We start from the raw sequence: 21,169 nt of genomic DNA on the forward strand, positions 1-21,169 counted from the left end.
AAAGTATATATTTGTTTTTTTTCTTCAAAGTGCTTGGTGTGTTTATTCAATAGAAGTCAGTCATCACGTTTCAAATGTACACGTCAAGTGTGTTTCTTAACATACAGCAACAGCATCATCCTAACAATGCTAATAAATTCAAAATTAGAAAAGGGGGGAGATGAGGTCAAAACTCATCTTTGATATTAAAGTGCGGCTGGTCCTCCGGCTTGAAGTCCTCGTTGGGACTCCCGTCCTGGTTGAGGATGCGTGCAGCCGTGTACCCCACGATGGTGTACTTGGCTTTGTACGTGCCCTCGAAGACGCTCTCCAGGGACCGCAGCTGCTCCGCCGTCAGGCCCGACTGTCACGGAAAAGACGGGACAAAACGAAAACCCAAGACACATTTACTCATCGGCGGGGTCAAACCCTAGCCCCCGCTCCTATGCGGCCTTGTGTGAGTCTTTCAGCATTAATCCTGCTCACGGACACTGACAAATTCTCCTTTGCGGAGGTAATTGAACCTGGACAATGTGGGGAACGGGTGCGGTGAAGTTGTGCAACACTCACGGTATCCGACGTTAGGTCTTCTGCCTCGAGCGACATCTTGGCCACGGCTCGAGTGGAGTCCTTGCCCACCAGAGCGTTGTAAGGCGCGTCTTTGCCGTAAAACTCTGAAAGGAGGGGAAATTAAAATTGAACGCATTTTTCTGCCTTTTTTTTTTTTTTTTTGCTGTGTTTTTGTTCTGCCTAAGTACTGATACTGAATATGGGCGTTCTTAAGTCAACATTGAGATTTTCCAGCTCCCCAGGTAGTATCGGAACCGTAGTGGAGCTGTAACAGGGGCAGGACAGCGAAGTTTTTTTGAAGTCGTTAAAAGCGAACAATGTTTTTGCTTTGTGGCTCCTTCACTGTTATTGGTTTGAAGTTTTATTTTGTGCAATGTACAATCAATCAAAAAAAGCCAAAAAGAGGTGATAAATGTATCTGTTGAACAGAATTCTGCTTCTCTCCTGAATCCTCTCAGCTGCCTTAATCAGGTTCCTCCACCTCTGAAAGTGAAAGGTAACTCCCATGACTTGTTCGGTCTTGGTGTCTATCCAATTCCTTCTTTTTCTGTTTGCTAGTCTTATTCCTTGTTGCTGGCAAACAATGGAATGGGATTTTTCCCCCCGAGGCGAGCTATTCCAAAATAGATTTGGCAAAGCTCCTCAAGCCCACAGTCAGCTGCAAATGATTGACACCTCGTCAGTCGAGCCTTCCATTTTTTTTTTTTTTTTTTTTACGAGGTGTGGTTGTTTCTTAAATAATCACATTAGAGCGATAAGATCAAATTTATTTGATATTTCTTACAAATAATTTCATTTTAACAAAATATGGCATTTATGAAGTACTTAATTTTTTTTGGGGGGGGGGGGCGGGGGCATTGCAAACTCCACCTTTGAATAATAACAAAAAGATCTCAAAACGTGTATATTATTGAAAAGTGAGGTCATATAAGGACTATTATTGTTTCCTGTGTGAACTTTTCCGCACCTTTTCCTTTGGTCACGTCGAACACCACCCCTTTTATCGCCAAGTAGATGGGTTCGCCCTCCTGTGACAGTGATACATTTTAGCTTACATTTTTTATTGTATCTTTCCAATACCGGTTGGTCACTCAAGTTGTACGTACGCGGTTGCCGTCATACCTCCGGAGTTCCTCTTCGGTGAATAACCTTACAGGTTTTGTGGACGCTTTGTACTTTAACTTGTCCGCTAAAGTCACGTTTAATAGCGCCACAATCAGCACGAAGGCACCACCGGTTGTTGCTGTTGCCATGGTAGGATTCTTGTTTGTTTGCGCCTCTCGGGCCGGAAGCGGAAGAAAGATCTCACCATTACTTCCTGGTCGCTTCCATATACGGTCACCGGTGTGTTTATGGTCGTAGGAACTACTCTTAAATAGGCTTAAATATGTTTTGGAATTTTTATTCATCTGTAACAGAATTGTGACTAGTCAAAACGACAGATAGCGTATTTGTTCCTTGGAAATTTTCCTTGTGTTAGTTAGTTGTCGGAGGGTGGCAAATTTTCAGTGAAAAATACATTGTTTATTCAACGAGTGTGCATAAGTGTTCCCCATGGCTACGTTTTGAGTAGATCTCTCCAAATCAGAATCATCTTTATTTGCCAAGTATGTCCAAAAAACACACAAGGAATTTGTCTCCGGTAGTTGGAGCCGCTCTAGTACGACAACAGACAGTCAATTGACAGAGAACACTTTTGAGACATGAAGACATTGACAAAAAAAAACCTTCACTGAGCAGGAAAGGGTTGCTAGTTATCTGGTAATGCCAGTACATTTATTATTATTATTATTATTTTTTTACAATTGTGCAAAAAGATGCAAATAAGTATTATGGATCATATCCGTGTATGTAATGAAAAATGTCACTACTATAATTGAGAAGCGTCTTTTATTCCAATTTTCCAAAAAGCAAAGGTTCAAAACTACCAGCCTTGAGCAAGGCACTGAACCCTAAATTGCCTCCATGTCGGCATTGTAAATGAGCAACTGTTCTCATTTGCCTTACCTGGTTTAAAAAAAATAATAATAATAAAAAAATAAGTTATTGTCCTGAAAATGTAATGAAATAACAATCAAACTTCCGGATTCCTCTTATACAGCTCATAGGCAAACTCCTCTGTGTGAGCATAGTCCTTGCTGACGCCAATGTAGTTGATCTCCAGCTGGAAAGGACCGTCCGCTTTGTCTCCCAGGGTAAATCCGATTGTGTTAATCTGTACATTATTAAAAAAATATATATATTGTTAAAAAGAATTTAATGCTTTTAAGGTCGGACATGTCAGTATACTGTTATGAATGATTACGTTCGCTTGAATAAAGAAATGCCTCGGCTTTACATTCTATCAGGAAAAACAACAGGAATTATGGCTGAAGTAACCTTTACTTTATGACTGATCCTCAAGAGTGTTATCGTGTCACTAGTGGTCAGTGAAAGAATAAGTATAGTTAAGTTGTATTTAACTTTTAAGTTCAATACATTGGCACTTCATTTTTTAACAACACAATATTATAGAAATGAGAATGAAGGCCCCCCCCATCTTTTAAAATTTCATACATATGCCACAAGATGGCAGCAAATAATTGAAAACGGGCATAAAGCATCATTGCCATGTTCCTACAATGCACATTAAGCATGAACCGATGTTACATAAACTGCTGCATCCAGTCATTAAATTATTCAAAACAAACAAACAAACATGAGGCTCATCAATAGTATTAGCTGGTATACAAGTACAAATTGACTTGCCATCACACACAAGCCATTAAACTAACATTTTGGTCATTAAAATCTTAACTTTTATGAAACATTAAATGTGAAACAAAATAATAAATATCAAACTACAAAGACGGACATGTTTTGATTCTATCTATTGTAACTGATTGGCATTGCAATTGACAGTAACGTCTACCTTGTCCAGCCAGAGAGGATGCTGATCATCCTGAACTCTTCCACGATGTGTGAGGAAAAATTTTGAAAAGGGTATCTGCAAAGACAATTGATATTATTTATACTACTGACAACATCTGTGCTATTTCTTATTTCTCTAGGCAATCACCTTGACCTCCTGCCAGTAGGGCCCCCCTCTGGTGTACAGGAAATAGTGATAAAAGTCGTCTTTTTGGTGGGAGAAGTAGGTCTCCGTGGCAATGTTGATCATCCACGGCCGGCCGTCGCCTCGCACGCGCAGGTGCAGCGTGTTGAAGCTGGACCAGTCGTAGTGCTTCTTTCGGTCAAACGATGCCTTGGGACAGATGTCATTATCATGTTCAGAATACTAATAAACGGCGGATGTATTTTTGCGGCTCTAACAACTTGTCATGCTGGATGAGGCATCATCCATTTTCCAGGTCACATTAGTGGTATTTTACTGACAGTTGAACAGGGAGTGGTTTCAGCGCATTCAGCGGACACACCTCCAGTGTTGAGGAGCGGAGACAACCACTTGATTATTCGTGATTTTGAAGCCAAATTTTTTTATATACTTGGCAATTCATTTTTTTTAACCATTAAAATTTGGCAGGGTTGTTAATAACATCATTCTCTGTAGTGTGTCAAAATTCTCATGATCTATCTTTATAAGTATTTTCACTTGATAGGGATTTTAAGCATTTGCACAAAACACACACACAAAAAAAAAATGGAGGCGCTAACCAGTGGCTGCTTGGAACGCATACTGCAGTAGCCGCTGTAGCGCGTCTCTCCGTCCCTTGGGGGCGTCGAGCTCAGCGTCCCGTAGAGAAAACACGTGTTGTTGTTCCTCCCGACCTTCAAGTAGGCCTCGCTCTGGCCTCCTATCTCACGATCCGACGACACGGTCCACTGCTCCAGGCTCTCGGGCCCCCGGAACTCCCACACCACTTGGTTCTGCTCCAGCATGTGTTCCAAGATGGGCTTCCCCTGGGGCCCCACCCAGCGCTCCAAGAACTCCCTTTTTAGCAGCGTCATATGTTTCCAGATGCCGTCCAAGCCTTTGGAGAAGCTGAAGTTGATCTTCTGCCACGGAGGTTTGTCTTCTCTGGGCTTGCCGGGTCGTCTGTATTCGCCCTGCGTCACGCTTCGACTAAGCACAAGACGGAGAAGGTGCTGCTGGTGGTGGAGGCATCCTGATCCCAGCAGCCTCATCCAAGGAAGACGAAGGATGCTGGACATTGTGCTAGTGACATAGACAGTTTACTGCTGGGAGGCAAAACTTATAGTAGTTGAGAGTTCAGAAAAAAAAAAACTTGAAAATTGAAATAAAATAAATGCTTTCATACTACGTAAAGAATATAAATTTTAATGGCAAGAATGCATGCAAGGAATTTGACGTTCTACATGCGCGGTTGTTTCTTGCAAACCAAATTGAAGGCACAAGATGGGGCCAGAGTCGGGTGATCTTTTTCACAGATCATTTTACTCATGTACTACTGTCAGGTCATACTGACAGTTTTAACGGTTATGACAAAAATGTTGTTTTTTGTTTTAATTGCATACCCCCCCCCCCCCCCCCCCCCACCCTTTAAATGTCCTTTCTGGCTCAAATCTGATTTAAACGTTTTTTTAATTTGCTATTGAATCTAAACAGCTGTCACCAAAATTGAAGGTGAACATTTTATTATAAAAATAAGGAAGTTGCACATTAAGAATTTGGTGAACGCCGATGAAAAAAAAATAAAACAGCTTTGAATTGTTACAATCAAGTACTACTAGACAGTAAATGTTGACATTCTTTTGCACTTACCGTTCTGATGCTTTCATATGACTCAGGATTGTGTGGGTCAGGTCGTCCTTGGCTTATTTTAAAATAATTTACATTTGTACGTCCGTGATCCAAACGGCAACCCATGTAGGACACTCTGCAAAACTTCAAATTAATTATCAAAACTTCTCAAAGTGACGAGGACCGGTGGAAAGGTTTAGTGACTTCGATGGTTTGACGGTAATGTGGGCGGTGTGTGTGCACCAACTATTTGTATCCGGAATGATGCATTGACTGATGGTGATGGTTCCATTATGTTTTGGTATTTAGTTTATTCTGGACGTTAATCAAATTAACTGCACGATACGTATTCAAAAAATAAGGATTCACTTTTGAATCTTTGGCTACGTCGATAAATGCTCACGTGGACGACATGTGTGCACCGACGATTTGTGTCCGGAAGGATGCATTCATCGAGGCAAGGAAAAGATCGTTATCTATTTACTTTATCCAGGAAATAATTTAAGACATCTCATCCAATTATTTAACATGTAAAATATCTTTAATTTCCACCGAACACACACACGCAGACATATTAACGCAATTACGTTTTCGGGAGCGCGCCTGCTCAGTGGTGCCTTGGTTTCTGTGCTATTATTACATTTATTCAAAACGGGATTTAATCCAGGTAATGATACATACATATGTACAAATGTTACATATGTAATTAAAAAAAATATTTTTAGATAATTACTAAAATTACTTAAATTAATACATTAATAATTTCAAACAAAACAAATGGACTCTCGCGACAGGTTTGACGTCTGTCTCAGCTCGCACACTCGGTGTCGCGTTATTACAAATACCACTCAAGTTCTTGGCAGGACACGCCCTAATAAAATATTATTGGCTGTTGTACAGCTGGAGCAGTCTATCATATTGCATTGGATGTGTTCTACAGCCAATAAAATTGTGGAAAGGCGTGTCCTGTTTATAACACGAGTGGGGTTCATAATAGGCCATAGTACGCTAGCAGTAGCAACAGCGGTAACCAGTACCCTCCCCGACTCCCTCCCTCCCTCCCAGCTAACATAAGGCGACTCCACCGCGGTAGTGGTGGTTCTAGCATCTTAGCTTGGCCCGCTTTGCACGTTGTAAGCATGGTGAACGTAAAGAAGCGGAAAGGTCGCGTCGTTATCGACTCGGACTCCGAAGACAGTGCCAGCGACGACAACTTGGACCAGGTGAGGACGGTCCGGGCAAGTTGTCAACACTTTTGCTCATGTGAAGCCAATGTATGCTAGTAGTTAGCTCACTTGGCCTCGCTCTGGGAGGCAGCGGGGGAGGAGAAACAACCGAAAGTAGACTCGTCTTGTTGAAATTCTTCCACACCGGAGCCATAAAGTTGACCAAATTGTTTGTTGTTTGACACGTGTTACGACAGTTTGTATGCATTATAACAAATAAAGAACAGCAGGTCAGTGCTAGCGCCGTAATGCTAACGCTAAGGTGAACGTTTGAGTTTAGACATAGGCTGCACCCGTGTGGTGATCATTGCTAATATTTTAAGTCTGCTATTTAGTTTTTAAGTGTCGTGACCGAGCGGGCTTGAATATAACATGTTTGCGGTGCTGCGTTGTACCACCACCACTACTACTACTACCACCAGTGCTGCTGATGGCGGCGCCTCGTCTTAAATAGCAAACCTTATCGCCCTGGTGACGTCACTGACGTGCTATTTTGGTGCGTTGTTGTCAAACAAGAGCGAGCGACTACTTGAACGAGTCGTAATCCGTCAAAGCTCCCGTTTGCATGTCGGCATAAACGTCAACTATGGAAAGCCGTTTGAGCATTTATTCGATATCCTTGCTCAGAGATGGGATCAAGTCTCAAGTAAGTCTCAAATCGTACACTTCCAAGTCTCAAGAAAGTCAAGTCAGTCAAGTTAACTCTCAATTTTAATTATAGATCACTTAAAAAAAAAAAAAAAAAAAGCATGGGGGAAAAAGATTAGTTTTTAACCTGGAATTAAAAACATGCACACTTGGGGCTGACGTGACTTCTGTTGGCAACTTATTCCATTTGTGTGCAGCATAATAGCTAAATGCTGCTTCACCATGTTTGCTTTGGTCTCTGTGCTCCACTATTTGACCTTTAGTCTGTCGATCTCAGACCCCGACTGGGTTTAGATTCTATTAGCATTTCATTCCTGTATTCAGGCCCTAAACCGTTTAGTGATTTATAGACCAGTAGCAGAACTTTAAAATCTTTTCTAAAGGTGAATGGTAGCAAGTGTAAAGACTTTAGAATTGGACTAATATGCTTTGACCTCTTTGTTCTGGTCAGAACATGAGCTGCAGCTGTTTAATGCTCTTTTTAGGGAGTCCAGTCAGAAGACCATTAAGATAGTCAAGTCTACTTGAGATAAAAGCATGAATGAGCTTCTCCTGGTCTGCTTGACACATGCAAGCCTTCACTCTGGATATGTTCTTCAGATGGTAGAAGTTTGCAAACATCTGCTTTTACTTCTGTACTGCTATTAGCAGATTTCCCAAAAACAACAATGTCAAAATGCGGAATCTAGTTGGAATGGACACGTCAACCTGAGTGCAACGCACCAAGACTTTTGAAAATCAAATGATGGGTTCCAGCGAATTTTAGATTTTGGTGTTGGAAAACATTAGCTTTTTGTGGAACATTTTTGCGTGATATCGCCTATAGAAAATCTGGTTTAAAAAAAAAAAAGCCTTCAAATTTGAGTAAAATGGTGTAACTTGATTATTTCACAACATATCTTTGTCTTCAAGTTGGCTGCCTTCTTTTCCGTCAGCGGCCTGTTGGTGGTCTCAAGGTGTATACCGCTGAATTTTAATGAGTTTTATAAAAAGTTTTTTATAAACTTCAAATAAATTATTTATTTTCAATGATTCCATTTAAGCTCACATTTAAATGGTTTCAAACCTTGGATTCTGTTGTAATAAGTTTTTATTCAAAAAATAAGAAAAATAGAATCAGTCTATCCACTCTTCAGAAAAGTAAACAGGAGGGAGGCGTAAATGCGCCCAACTTTAAACACTATTATTTAGCTAACCAATTACAATACCTCATCAAATGGTTGCACCACAGTGAGGAGTGTGATTCTTGGCTAGAATTGGAACAAACAGACTGCAACAACATCAAACTACCAAAACTCCCATTCATTTCGACTAGTCTTAAATGGCATAAATGTTTAAAGAATCCAGTAATCGCATCCACCTTAATGGCAAAGTTTAGTATCGATCTCAATTAGCTCCCAGTACGCTCTCCCCAATCTGTCATAATCCAGATTTCGAAATTAATAATATGCCCCTTCATTTTAGTACATGGGGACAGCATGGAATTAACCACCTACAACAACTATTTAACAATAATGTTTTTAGAACACGTGATGAACTGTTCTAAGAATTCCAAATAACAGCTGGAAACTTTCTTCAATACAATAAATTAAAAGCAGCAATTTAAAAAAAAGAATACCAAGACTCCACAGCACCCTCGAACTGCCGGAGTTTGCCGAGCAAATAATGAAGCTTCTCCCGCAAAGTAAAATAAATCTCTTAAAAGTTTATAAATAAATTCCATGTACTAAATCAATGCACTTATCAATCACCAAATGGGAAGAAGACCTCTCCATGTCTGCTGACATGGACATCCTCTCCCCCTCAGGAGCTGCTGTCACTGGCAAAGAGGAAGCGGGTGGATTCCGGCGAACAGGAGGAGCCGGTGAGCAAACCGGCAGCGTCCACTGATTCCGAGACGTCAGACAGCGACGATGAGGTTGGACAGTCATGTTTGTTCTAGTTCATCTTTCGTTTTATGTGACAAAACAAAGCTCTTGATGTGAAACGGTTTTTACCATTGCTTTTGTCTAGTGGACTGTTGGGGGCACCAAAGGCAAAAAAAAGGGGAGACCAGGCAAAGGTCCCGAGAAGAAGAATGCCACTAAGAAGAAGCTTCATAAGTCGACAGCGTCCGGAAGCTCTGGTGGAGACAGCTCAGGGGAGAGCTCTGCGCCAGAGGAGGGTACGTTGATAAACAATATCACTTTAGAAACCTAATAATGTAAGATTACCTTTTTTAATTACATTATCAACGTTTTTAGAAAATTCATAAAATTTTCTTGGGGAATTGCTAGTTTATTTAAGCAAGTGTTTTTTTTCTCTTTTTTCCCCCCTCAAAATTAAAGTGGTCGTTTTCAGCTTCACTAATCCCACTCTCCGCTTGAGTCTGACTGAAGCTGTGTCCCCCACTGATGTCCAGAGTTGTCACCGATACTGTCAAAACAAAAAAAAAGCAGCCGTAGCAATACTAAGCTAGCATTGGCACTCCAAACAAGCCACTGCTAATTAGATTTAGATTCAGACAACTTTATTGATCCCAGTGAGGGCAATTCGTTTACAGCTTCCAGGTCCAAGTGCACGCGCTGCCTCAACAGACAAACACATAATAAACAGCGTCGTAAATGACATTGCACACATGGGAACACTTGCGAGAAGTTAATAAATAAGAACAATGAAATAAGAGCAATGCAACACAAAATCCCATCATGTAAAGTATAGGGGGGAACATTATTTATTTAAAAAGAACATTATTTATTTAAAAAGAGTGGTACTAGGATTAATTAATTAAAGACTTGAGTATCAGTCCTCATCAAAGCTACACAGTAGCGCCGGTCGGAGGGCATCTTGACAAATTCTGTGGCAAGAACATGTTTTCTTTTGTTTGATCATTTATATGGCTTTTCCAGCCACCCGTTTGTTCCAGTGACAGTCTTTTTGATTGACCCTAATTTCCTTGGTGCATCCCTTGACAATGCCGTTTAAGCATTTTGTTTTTGTCTTTGATGACAGCCTGTTGAAGCGACGGATGAAAGAAAAGTTTGAATACAAGAAGTATCGTAATAAATTAATCCATTGTTGACCTCTCCTTACGACCGCATCTGTGTTCAAGTCAAAGTCTAACTAGGAATTAAACTCATTGCCAAGGTATTTATACGAATCAACAAGCTCAACTTATTCTATTGGACTAATGCTTGCTTTTGGTGTTTCTTTCTTCTGTCCAAAATCGATAATTAGCTCCTTGGTTTTTAGAACACTAATATCCAAGGAGTTATCGTCACACCATTGAACAAAAGCTGGAAAAGCATTGCTGTGATCTATATTGGTAGACTGACTTACTCATAATAGTGTTAATCTAACACAAAATATTTGTGCAATGTACAAACAACCCGAAAAAAAATAAAATAAAAATAAGTGACAAACCGGATCGCCGCCGAATCGGCTCAGCTGACAGAGGTCACTCTTTGATACTCTTCAGCTCATCTTTAAGATGGCTGCTCCGTACCTGGCTCACAACATGAACTGAACACGTCTATACACTGAAGTCACTACTCATTGACTCAAATATAACCATTAAAAGAAAATTTATGACAGTCCATGTCTTTCTCAGGCGAGGTGTCTGACTCGGAGAGCAACAGCTCCTCTTCCAGCTCGGACTCGGACACGTCAGAGGACGACGTCTTCCGGGACGGCTACGACGACGACCTGATGGGCGACGCCGAGGACAGAGCGCGCTTGGAGCAGATGACGGAGAAGGAGCGCGAGCAGGAGCTCTTCAACAGGATCGAGAAGAGAGAGGTGCTCAAGAGACGGTGAGACACCATCCCTCGCACGGTGTACTTTTCTTGCGCATTTTTATATAGACACTTTCATAATCTTTGTAAACAAAAGATGCCAGGGTACCGATGGGTGGCAGAAAGTGATTGACTACTGCTAACTTGAACTGAAAATGAAGACCAAAAAAATTGTTTGGAGTTGCACCGCCAGATTTACCCCAAAGGTTTTAGGTAGGCTATATTTCAATTTCCTTAAAAAAAATAATGAATCCTGCGGAATTCTGCATGGGCCTGTATCAGATTCTAACAGTATGATAAAAATAAAATGGTATTGCAATTGAAGCTCTACAATGTATTATTGTGAAATATTTGGGTAAATAAAAATACAGAATGTTTTGTGTTAAAATAAATAAAAACCACAGTACTGTACCTTAAGTGAGAGAAATCCGCAGCACAACAATCATCTCAACGAAAACAATCGATTTTCTTCTGGGAAAAACAACACTTCAAAATGAAATGCAGTAACTTAAGTTGGTTTACACATCCAACTGCTCAAGTGTTTTTGGAGACATTGCAGCCAGTGCTACTAATGCCCTAAGAAGGGAAAAAAAATACAGATGTAAATTTACTCTGAATTTGCATAACAATGACCTCAGCTGCAAATAAACTTACATTAAACATGGGTTAAACATACATTTGAACACAGTATTCCATGATCTAATTGAGTTTATGTAAAAACATATACCGTCACACTTCTACTATTAGTAGTAGTATAGCCGTATAATATCAACTAATGCTGCAATATTAATTAGTGTCGAGTTGACTTGAGTCTTTACTTTATACACAGACGCTCTCTCGCCATACAGCACATTATGAGTCCCACTTGAGTTCAAAGCAGGACACGCCCCGCTGTAATATTATTGGCTGGCTGAAGCCAGGATTCCTGGATAATATGATATTGCAACGTCCTGCTTTGAACTCAAGTGGGATTCATAATAGACAGTCGGCACTTTCTTACATGAAAAAACAAAAACACATACAGCTGATACCGGTGATGGAAAGTATTAGCAGATTTGAAACCGTGACTTTTTAAAACTGCAGTATATTGTGAAACCGGTGCCCATGCCTAAGCGGAACCTGTGAGTGATGAGGATAAATTGAGTGAATGTTGTAAATAGTAGAAGATTACAAGATTGCCTGGTGGCGGAGTAGCCACTTTTACCAAACCATCAACGGGTTACTGGAAAAATTTTTTTTTTACAGGTTTGTACAAAACGTTTGGTTGGGTTGTCATTAAGTAATTTAGAAAAGCTTTAATGGCAACCCTGCTAGCTAACATCAATAGCACGCTATCCTTTTCAGCATCAAAAGAACCACGTCTGTGCCAATAATCAGAGCAACAAAAAAGTCAATTAATCAGCCAGTCCCTCAAAGATCATGTTAACTATGTCTGAGTTTCCGCCACGTCTATTTTTGAATCAACTTAGCTGTTGATATTTATACTACGGCTAGCGTTCTGTTTCGCTTTAAATTAAATGACCTCACGTTCCATTTTTTTCAGCTGATACTTCACACATTCAAAAGAAGACTCAAATGGTCATTCAAGTAGTTTACCATGTTTTCTGAATTGTTTTGCCTTGCTGAAATAACAAACAAGGGTTTGTTTACTAGTGGTGGAATCGGAGATGGCTTGAACTTTTGCCACCCGGTAGTAGGAGTGAAGTCATGATTTAAAAAAAAAAAAAAAAAAAAGGTCTATTCACTTGACATTTGTTTGGAAAAGGTTTGAAATCAAGAAGAAGTTGAAGACGGCAAAGAAGAAGGAGAAAGAGGAGAAGAAGAAGAAGCAGGAGGAAGAGCAAGAAAAACGCAAGCTATCTCAGGTTCAAGACACCCAAGTGGTGAGTACCAATCGAAGCTATTATTTACCAACCGACCCTGAACTTACATTTGACCTAAAATTTTCAGGAGCAAATCGTCCATGTCGGGCGGAATCCCAATTTCCCAGACACCGCTTTGTTGAAGTTGGTGTTATACCTTATATTGATATCATATACCGTTGTGCACTAACATCAACACAACAGCACTCCAAAATCATGTTAAATCGCAATTTTAATACTAATAATTTTTATTAAAATAGTAGAATACTGCACTTACGCAGCGCCCTCGACTTTACAAAAAGCATTTAATACTTCACAAAAGCAAAGCCCTGTGTTACGTCATCTTCTCAAACTCTTTTTCATTGGTTTTAGAGCCATGAGCAATGCAATAAATAAAATGATGAGCTGACGAATTCCGCGTATTAGGCGGATATTAATCATGCACGCAAGCTTGCCTACATAACTCAGCAGCTTCCTTCTGCAACAACGCATTACAGCAATCCATTTTAACAAAACAGATCTACTCAAATGTATCCAACCTAAGTATTTTTACTCGTCATTGTCTAAAAAACATCGAATTTTAATCTAGGTGACAATTAAGATGCATGGCTTCCGCAGAATGAGGGAAGAGGTAGAGTTATACAACACTCCTCAGACATTTTGAACGTTCCAGGAGTGTAGAGTTCTTCTCTAGCTATTTTCAACACTTTAAATTTGTTAATAATGCATATAAATAACAGATGACGTGGGGACAGCAATCGTATTGAGATGTAACATTGGACATTCGGGGTTTCCGCCCGACAGCGACAATATGAATTATGAATATATATGAATATGAATTTGTGCACAATATAAATAAACAGAAGGACTACAAATAAAGCCGTCCGAAAAGCCATCTTCCCCAATAAAAAAAATGCACAGCGACTGTAAAGAAAAGTGTTCAGCGCTCATGTCATGTCTCTTATGTGTCTCTAGGTCATGTCACATAACAAGGAGCGGCGGTCCAAACGTGATGAGAAACTCGACAAAAAGTCTCAGGCTATGGAAGAGCTGAAAGCTGAAAGAGAAAAAAAGAAGAACAAAACTGGTCAGTGCAGTGTGTGTGTGTGTGTGTGTGTGTGTGTGTTTGTCAGTCTGTCTGTCTTGTTTGTTTGTTTGGCTTGTCGGGATCCAAAAGCAAGCACATACTTTCTTGAACCCTGACTTCTGCTCCACTCAAAAAAAAAAAGAAAGAAAGATTGTTCAGTCTCTTTGTGCAGCCCGGTATAGCACTTCAGCCCGATGGTTTGGGACCCCTGCTGTAGACTGTAGTCTTACTTAGGGCTGAAACTAACAATTATTTGTACAATTGATTAATCTGTTGATGGTACAAGAGTAGCCCCAACTGCCAGAGGCAAATTCCTTGTGTGTCTTGTAACATACTTGGCCAATGAAGCTGATTCTGATGAAACGGGTAGAAAACATTTTTAAATTTCCATTCCTTGATTTACAAAAACTGGACATAATTTCAACAGTGCAGAAAATGCACAAACATAACTTGATTAACATGATTTAGTTGCTGGTTTGGTCCATAGCATGTCAGAAAAATTAGGAATACGCACGAATCCGTAGTAAAAAAAACAACAAAAAAAACAATGCCCAATCAGAGTTTTTGGAGTCGAACCATAACGAATGAAAGAATAACATACAACTTACTTTTTCTGACGAGCTGTAATGCTGCCACACTGCCTTGACTTAAATAAAGTACAAAATATCTCAAAATTTTTAGCCTTTGTTTACGGCCGACTTCATTTGAACTTATTGTGCATAGTTTCTGCGGATGTACGCATTGTAGCTCCACTGATATCTCTGCATAAAATTTGTTTAAAAATAAAAATAGAGAGCGGAAAAACAAGATCTCTGCGGAGGAAGGCGTCCATTAGCCTAGATCTGAGTAATTTCACAGATCTTCATGGCAGTGCTACAAACAAAGCCAAAACTGAGCCATCGCCGAGGTGGGCGGCGACCGTGGCTGAAAAATGGGCGAATGTTTATCCAACACAGCATCAACGATGACGAGAGCCAGGTAGGTAGCCAGCAGGCTACATATAAAGTCGGTCGCTTGGGCCAGGGTGGCGAGGATTTATGGCACTGATGGGCACACAACAGACTCGAGCTTCTACCTTTGGCCATGGTCTGACCAGGGATCCTGGTTAAACTGTAGGCCATTTTAAACTAAAAAGAAAAACCTTTCCGGAGGGTGACGTGGCTAAAATGCAACACATTTAATTTATTGGACTATTAATTCTGAATAATACAGGAGTAACGATTCAATACTAATTCTGGAGTCATTTGTTTACTGTCAATATGAATAGCGAACGGGGATTTTGAGGATGAGTCCAACCCCGAGAGACTGTCGATCTTTGTTTACCAAAGTCGAAGAAAATGTTTGAAAATGTCATAATTTGATTAACCACAAAGATCACCTTGTCTGCTTTCATGGAGAACGACATACAGCTGACAATATTTACTGTTGGGAGGCTGAAATTCCAAGGATTTGGACTGTTTTACGTTGCGCAAGGTCTCTATGAACAATTGATTATCAAAATAGTTGGCAATTAATCGACTAATCTTTAGTCTTCATTGCCGCTTTCGAACGCTCTTACTACAGCAAGCGCGAGGGACACTGTCGGGTGTGCATGTTTGTGTGGCATTGACACTCATTTTGTTTCGCCGAGCAGCAGAACTGTTGGCCAAACGTGAACCCCTGAAGACCAGCGAGGTGTACTCCGACGACGAAGAGGAGGAGGAGGAGGAAGATGACGACAAGTCATCAGTCAAAAGCGATAGGAGTTCGCGCTCTTCCTCATTTGACGATGATGACGAGTGAGTGTCATTCCTGATCTCCCCGCTGGGCAAAGTCCTCTGTGTGTTAAGCACGTACGTACGGCTGTCTTTGTTTGACAGAAAAGAAGAAACGCCGCCTAAGTCTCAGCCCGTGTCGCTGCCCGATGAACTCAACCGGATCCGCCTGTCCCGACACAAGCTGGAACGGTGGTGCCACATGCCCTTCTTTGCCAAAACTGTCACTGGCTGCTTCGTCAGGATCGGCATCGGGAACAGCAGCAGTAAACCAGTCTACAGGGTAAAAAAAAAAAAAAAGACACTCTTTACCCTTAGGCCTTGTTCGGTTTTGCTACCCTTTCAGCATGTTCGTGGCCATTTTTGACCACACACAGTCTGTAATTTTTAGTATTTTTTTAAATGTATTTTGTTGATACTTTTACTGCATTAAGATCAGTTCTTGTTGTTTGTATAATCCATCCATTCATTTTTATTAAACCCTTCAAATTCGCCGCAAAGTCTCCAGTAGCTGACAGTCACCCACTTACGCATGTAAACTAGTTGCCAAACCCTGCACACTGGGCAGGAGATTCCTCGGTTTCGGCTGCGTAGCTCTCTGGACCTAAGCTGTGGCTTCCTTAAACCTGCAGATACCTTTTTACACATTATGGCAGATTTCTAAGGTACTTTTAATCCTGTGTATTAAGGTTGCTGAAATTATGGATGTGGTGGAGACTGCAAAAGTTTACCAACTGGGCACGACGCGGACCAACAAAGGCTTACAATTACGGTAGGTAAACTACAGTGGAACAGTGGAATCTCGACAATGAATGACCAGACTTAGATACAAGCTGTTGCTAGGCTGAGTTTACTTTTCCGTCTTTCTTTTTCTTGTTTTGCGAGCAAATTTTGAGTTACAAAAAGTAGCTATGGTGGCGCCAAACAGCAGTTTGGCAAATGGTGAACAATTCTTTAAAAAAAAAGAAAAAAGAAAAAAGAAAAGAGGCAAAGTGCTTGCTTCAAGCTGTTTATTGCCAGTGTAGACGAGCTAAGAAAAAAACTAGCATCGGTCAGGCTAGTAATAAACCTTTATACAGTTGATTTTATTATTTTATTTTTTTACACAAACAGTAACAACACATGTAGACAGATAATATAAGAATACTAATGTCTGCGAAAAATGACTGATATTACTGTGGCCTTGCAACGTTGGTCTGTGTTTTATCATTTACTCTACGTTTAATATGCCTGGGTGTATTATATTGCCCCCTGGTGACCAATGCACACACCAGAATAAGCAGCACCATACCCATTGAATTATGATGCACAAACTTTTCAGTTCTTTACATTCTATCTCTTATTGCTGTATGTTTTTATAAAGTGCAATGCTATATAGGGCTATTTTTCTGACCAAGAAAAAAACCCCACTGGAACGGATTAATGGCACAGCCATTAACTTCAGTGAGGAAAAATGATTTGAGCTAAGAGTGTTATGAGCGTGGTCACGGAATTAATTACATTTGTAAGTCAAGGCATGACTGTTAAAGTTTAGCATAGTGCTACAGTGTGATCTTATCCTATCATTGTATTCCTCAGGCACGGTGGTGACATGCGCGTCTTCCGGCTGGAGTTTGTATCCAATCAGGAGTTCACAGAGAACGAGTTCATGAAGTGGAAAGAGGCAGTAAGTCGACACGCGCATGAATGACAAAACCACCAGGACGACCTAAGATCGCTGCTTCATTCTCTCGCTGTCTGTCCCGTATGCAGATGATAGTTGCCGGCATGCAAGTGCCAACTCTGGACGAGATCACGAAAAAGGAGCAGTCCATCAAAGAAGCCATGAACTACAAGTTCAATGACAAAGACATAGAGGACGTAAGTGTTTTTCTTTGGGGGAAGGGGCGCACTTTTGATTATTCACGAACCTCTCGCAACTAAAACCACCATCACCCTCTCTCTCCCTCTCTGCAGATCGTCAAAGAGAAGGACAGATTTCGAAAAGCGCCACCAAACTACGCCATGAAGAAAACTCAGTTACTTAAAGATAAGGTAACGAAGTCACATTACATGCTCTTAAGTGTCCCAAGATGGTACATTAGAGGTGTATAGCCTCGGTTCAACTTCATTTACCATTACCATTATTGACCATCAAATACGATAATATAGAACATGCAATATGTAAATGTGGGCAGTGTGGCGCACAGATGGAGAAAACAAGTAGATTTGATGAAACGACACAAAGAAGAACATTGTGGCAAAGCAGCAGTAATGTACCTTTTGCAGACAGCAAACATTAAATAATTAATTATGTAAATATCAAACAGGTGTATAGAGCATTAAATATTGTGTACTTGGCCCCCACCCCAAAAAAGTTGGTAATTGCCAAGAGATGAAAAACACTTTGGGGATTTACAACAATAAATATGATATAGTAGATCTGTATTGTAGACCATTCATTGTGGTGTAAATATGATACAGTAGAGATGTATAGAATTTTAATATGATAAATGAATCATTTTAACTAGAATTGTTTTTTTGCCTAAAGGCCATGGCGGAGGAGAGTGGCGACGGCGACAAAGTAAAGGTCATCCAGGATGAGTTGAATGAGCTGGAGGAGCGTGCAGAGGCGCTGGACAGGCAGCGGACCAAGAACATTTCTGCCATCAGGTTTGAAGACAGTCATTCACCGTGTCGCTGGTTTCCCTGTAAATTTGACGCTGTTGTTTATATTTTATTATGCAGCTACATTAATCAGAGGAACAGAAGCTGGAACATTGTCGAATCGGAAAAAGCTTTGGTGGTAGGTGACCTCGTCAAATAGGAGGAAGTGCGTTCCAATAACAACAGAGCAGTCACTTTTAAATTGTGTGTTCCTATAGGCTGAAGGACAAAATGCCAAAAACCAACAAATGGACCCATTCACTCGGAGACAATGCAAACCCACTATGGTGTCCAACGTAAGGTTTCCATTCTTACCCAACAGTCCTGCTGAATATCCATTATAAATGTTTATATTTGGATGAACTCATCACACTCATGCTTGCGTGTGTTCCAAAGGCCAGAGACCCGTCAGTGCACGCCGCCATTCTTGCTCACCTGAACCAGAAGTACGGCTCCGGATCCACGCCGGATCCCACCGCTCTTGAGCAGAACAAACAGGTCAGAGACATTGCCCCCAAGAATAATTCTTGAAATTTTTAATCACCGGTAGGTTGAAAGACTGTGTTGACATTTAGTGAAAATTGCTACACCAAACAGTGGGTAAAAAAATGACTCCCTGCTTATGTCACAATGCTGCATAAGATCTCGTCACATTGGTCACCTCTCTCTCTCTCGATCTTTCTTTTTCAGGACTTTGTGTAACGCATTGCTTTCACACTGTCACATCTCTCACTATGTGAAATGAAGCGCAGCCTCAGAGTGTGACCGAGCATAACAGGAGTGTGTGGCACAAAGGCTTGATAAATAAGCACAGGATTAGTGTGATCGTGCGCCACATAAAATCCTGAAAAAGAAGCACAGAGTGAGAGTGTGCCACAAAAAAAAAAATCTGAAAAAGCACAACGTGATGGCACTGTGTGCCACTAAAGCTTGAAAAGGATGCAGAATGAGAGCATGACATCATAAAAATGAAGCGCAAGGTGAGCGTGTGAGACTGTGCTGCATAAAAGCCTGAAAAAGAAGCAGTCTGAGAGTATGCTTGAGCATGACAGCAATGTGCTACACAAAAGCCTGAAAAAGAAGCACAGATGGAAAGAAGGGACAACCGTGTCCTACATATGATCCTGACAAGAAGCACAAAGCGAGAGCAGGACAGCAGCCTGCCACAAAAAAAAGAAGCACAGGGTAGGGGTTGAACAAAAGATTTTGTTGTCGACCATGGGATGAAAATTCGAGTTGAAGTCAATCAATGATGTCATTGATACTTCTTTTAGCTCATTGGTTCAACTCCTAGCACAGAGTGAGAGAAGTGACTATCACAATTGGTCTGCTACACAAAACACACAAAAGGCCTGAAAAGAAGCACAGAGTGACATTGTGAAGTCAGTGTACTTCTCAAGAGCCTGAAAAGAAGCGCACAGTCGAGAAGGGAACAATTTATGTACGACGGTTGGCGAGAAGTCGTGATATAAGCCAGTCGGCCAACTGACGTCAAGTTGAGCGCGGATGCCGCAGTCTTCTTTATTTGTCAGACCTTGTGAATAATAACGCGCGCCTCATTTACCACAGGGTCCCACGGACCCAAAGGACAAAGACGTAACCAAGCCAACCACTGACCTCTCTGAAGACTTATTCAAAGTTCATGATTTCGATGTAAAAATTGACCTTCAAGTTCCTAATGCAGGTGAGTGAGGGACACCCCACCGCCCCCTCTCTCACTTCCCCAATCGATGCTATGCTAATGAACAATGCTAACGTGTGCCCGTCTCCCCCCTCATGCTAGAAGCAAAGTCGCTGTCGGTGAGCTCCAACGCACTCCCGGTGAAGGACGGGGCCCCCCGCCGGTCTCTCAACCTGGAGGACTACAAAAAGAGGAGGGGGCTCATCTGAAGACCAACACGCTGCATGAGGAACAGGCTGTGAAAGAAGCGTGTGCGTGCGTGTGTGTGTGCGTGTGTGTGTATGAGTATGAGAGATTTCGTCGGGTGTGTGTGCGACAATGGACTTTTTATCAGAGGACATACTGATCCAGACACGTTTTTCTCAAAGGTTTTGTCTCTGAAGAAACGTAAAAACATTAGTATTTTTCGGCATTGTTTATTTTATAAATGTTTAATCCTCTTGGAGCTTTTTTTTTTAATTTTTTTTTCCCACTGAGAGGACTCACTGGCGCTGGACTTCACTATACTACATTGTTGTGTTTTGAAGTTACTGGACAGTTTGTAGCTTTTGACCAGCAATTAAAATATGCCCTCTGTACTCCCCCCCTCACAATGCCCGTCCTCCATGTTTGTCAAGTATCTACCAAAAAGGAAAATGGAGCAGATACTTTTGGGTACATTATGACATCTGTCACTTTGTAAATGCTATGAATTGGGCAAAGGGTGAAATGGAAAAGTGTTTTTCTGTTTAGTTTTTTTTTTATGGATGTTGCTTCATTCTTCTTGTATATCTCTCATTAGGTTGCTTAAAACGATTAAAAAAACGAAACAAAAAAACACCCTCGCCCTTAACTCCCAGAGCAGATTCTATTTGTTATTGATTGTCAATAGTCGGTTGTTGTATTGATGTGGCATGCCATGTAAATATGCATTTTGGAGTGAGTTCGGGAGGAGAGAAAAAATAAAGAGGCACTGTTTCATACTCATTTTTTAAAAATCCCATGTAGGCTACTATACTCAAAGCTTTTATTTGCCATGCACTACCTGGAAATGTTATGCAAAGGACGTAATTTCACATTTATTATTTAGCTCGTATTTATAAACGCTTGTCAAAGCAAATGCGCACAATCTATCCTTGGCATTGACCGGACCTGTATTTATAAATCTCATTAAAGAAATCAGGCATCGTTGTGGCCACACTTGTGACGAGAGAGAAATGCTGTGCTAATTTTTGTTTTTCATATAATTAATTTTTTGTATA

The 21,169-nt window shown here is 40.8% G+C and overlaps 3 protein-coding genes across 3 annotated transcripts; 1 reads left to right on the top strand and 2 right to left on the bottom strand.

The window, feature by feature from the left end:
• Positions 1-6: 6 nt before the first annotated feature.
• On the bottom strand, positions 7-1,828 carry nenf (neudesin neurotrophic factor). Its single transcript, XM_061696562.1, has 4 exons — positions 1,656-1,828; positions 1,517-1,577; positions 550-653; positions 7-343 (listed from the first exon to the last, which is right to left on the bottom strand). Exons 1-4 carry the CDS (start codon positions 1,800-1,802, stop codon positions 167-169), a joined length of 489 nt encoding a protein of 162 aa, XP_061552546.1. The 5' UTR covers positions 1,803-1,828; the 3' UTR covers positions 7-166.
• Positions 1,829-2,304: 476 nt separating this feature from the next.
• Positions 2,305-6,005, bottom strand: ndufaf1 (NADH:ubiquinone oxidoreductase complex assembly factor 1). The gene is made up of 5 exons (XM_061696467.1): positions 5,273-6,005; positions 4,204-4,705; positions 3,608-3,793; positions 3,461-3,535; positions 2,305-2,764 (listed from the first exon to the last, which is right to left on the bottom strand). Exons 1-5 carry the CDS (start codon positions 5,287-5,289, stop codon positions 2,624-2,626), a joined length of 921 nt encoding a protein of 306 aa, XP_061552451.1. The 5' UTR covers positions 5,290-6,005; the 3' UTR covers positions 2,305-2,623.
• A 282-nt stretch (positions 6,006-6,287) lies between these two features.
• On the top strand, positions 6,288-21,045 carry rtf1 (RTF1 homolog, Paf1/RNA polymerase II complex component). The gene is made up of 18 exons (XM_061696785.1): positions 6,288-6,474; positions 8,933-9,043; positions 9,139-9,289; positions 10,715-10,916; positions 12,664-12,781; positions 13,736-13,847; positions 15,481-15,625; positions 15,707-15,884; positions 16,291-16,373; positions 17,180-17,267; positions 17,354-17,461; positions 17,558-17,635; positions 18,132-18,253; positions 18,329-18,386; positions 18,466-18,543; positions 18,644-18,745; positions 19,817-19,931; positions 20,031-21,045. The coding sequence occupies exons 1-18, from the start codon at positions 6,391-6,393 to the stop codon at positions 20,135-20,137; spliced, it is 2,040 nt and encodes a 679-aa protein (XP_061552769.1). The 5' UTR covers positions 6,288-6,390; the 3' UTR covers positions 20,138-21,045.
• The last annotated feature ends 124 nt before the right edge of the window (positions 21,046-21,169 follow it).

Source organism: Phycodurus eques, chromosome 14 (assembly GCF_024500275.1).
Source record: "Phycodurus eques isolate BA_2022a chromosome 14, UOR_Pequ_1.1, whole genome shotgun sequence".
NCBI lineage: Eukaryota > Metazoa > Chordata > Actinopteri > Syngnathiformes > Syngnathidae > Phycodurus > Phycodurus eques.

Coding starts and splice junctions, on each gene's coding strand:
- ndufaf1 (XM_061696467.1), bottom strand. Junction 3,794..4,203: donor TGCGTTCCAAGCAGCCACTG/GTTAGCGCCTCC, acceptor ATCTGTCCCAAG/GCATCGTTTGACCGAAAGAA. Junction 2,765..3,460: donor ATCCTCTCTGGCTGGACAAG/GTAGACGTTACT, acceptor AATAATGTACAG/ATTAACACAATCGGATTTAC.
- rtf1 (XM_061696785.1), top strand. CDS start 6,391: ATGGTGAACGTAAAGAAGCGGAAAGGTCGCGTCGTTATCGACTCGGAC. Junction 12,782..13,735: donor AGGTTCAAGACACCCAAGTG/GTGAGTACCAAT, acceptor ATGTGTCTCTAG/GTCATGTCACATAACAAGGA. Junction 15,626..15,706: donor TCATTTGACGATGATGACGA/GTGAGTGTCATT, acceptor TTTGTTTGACAG/AAAAGAAGAAACGCCGCCTA.
- nenf (XM_061696562.1), bottom strand. CDS start 1,802: ATGGCAACAGCAACAACCGGTGGTGCCTTCGTGCTGATTGTGGCGCTA. Junction 1,578..1,655: donor GGAGGTATGACGGCAACCGC/GTACGTACAACT, acceptor TCACTGTCACAG/GAGGGCGAACCCATCTACTT. Junction 654..1,516: donor CGACGTGACCAAAGGAAAAG/GTGCGGAAAAGT, acceptor CCCTCCTTTCAG/AGTTTTACGGCAAAGACGCG.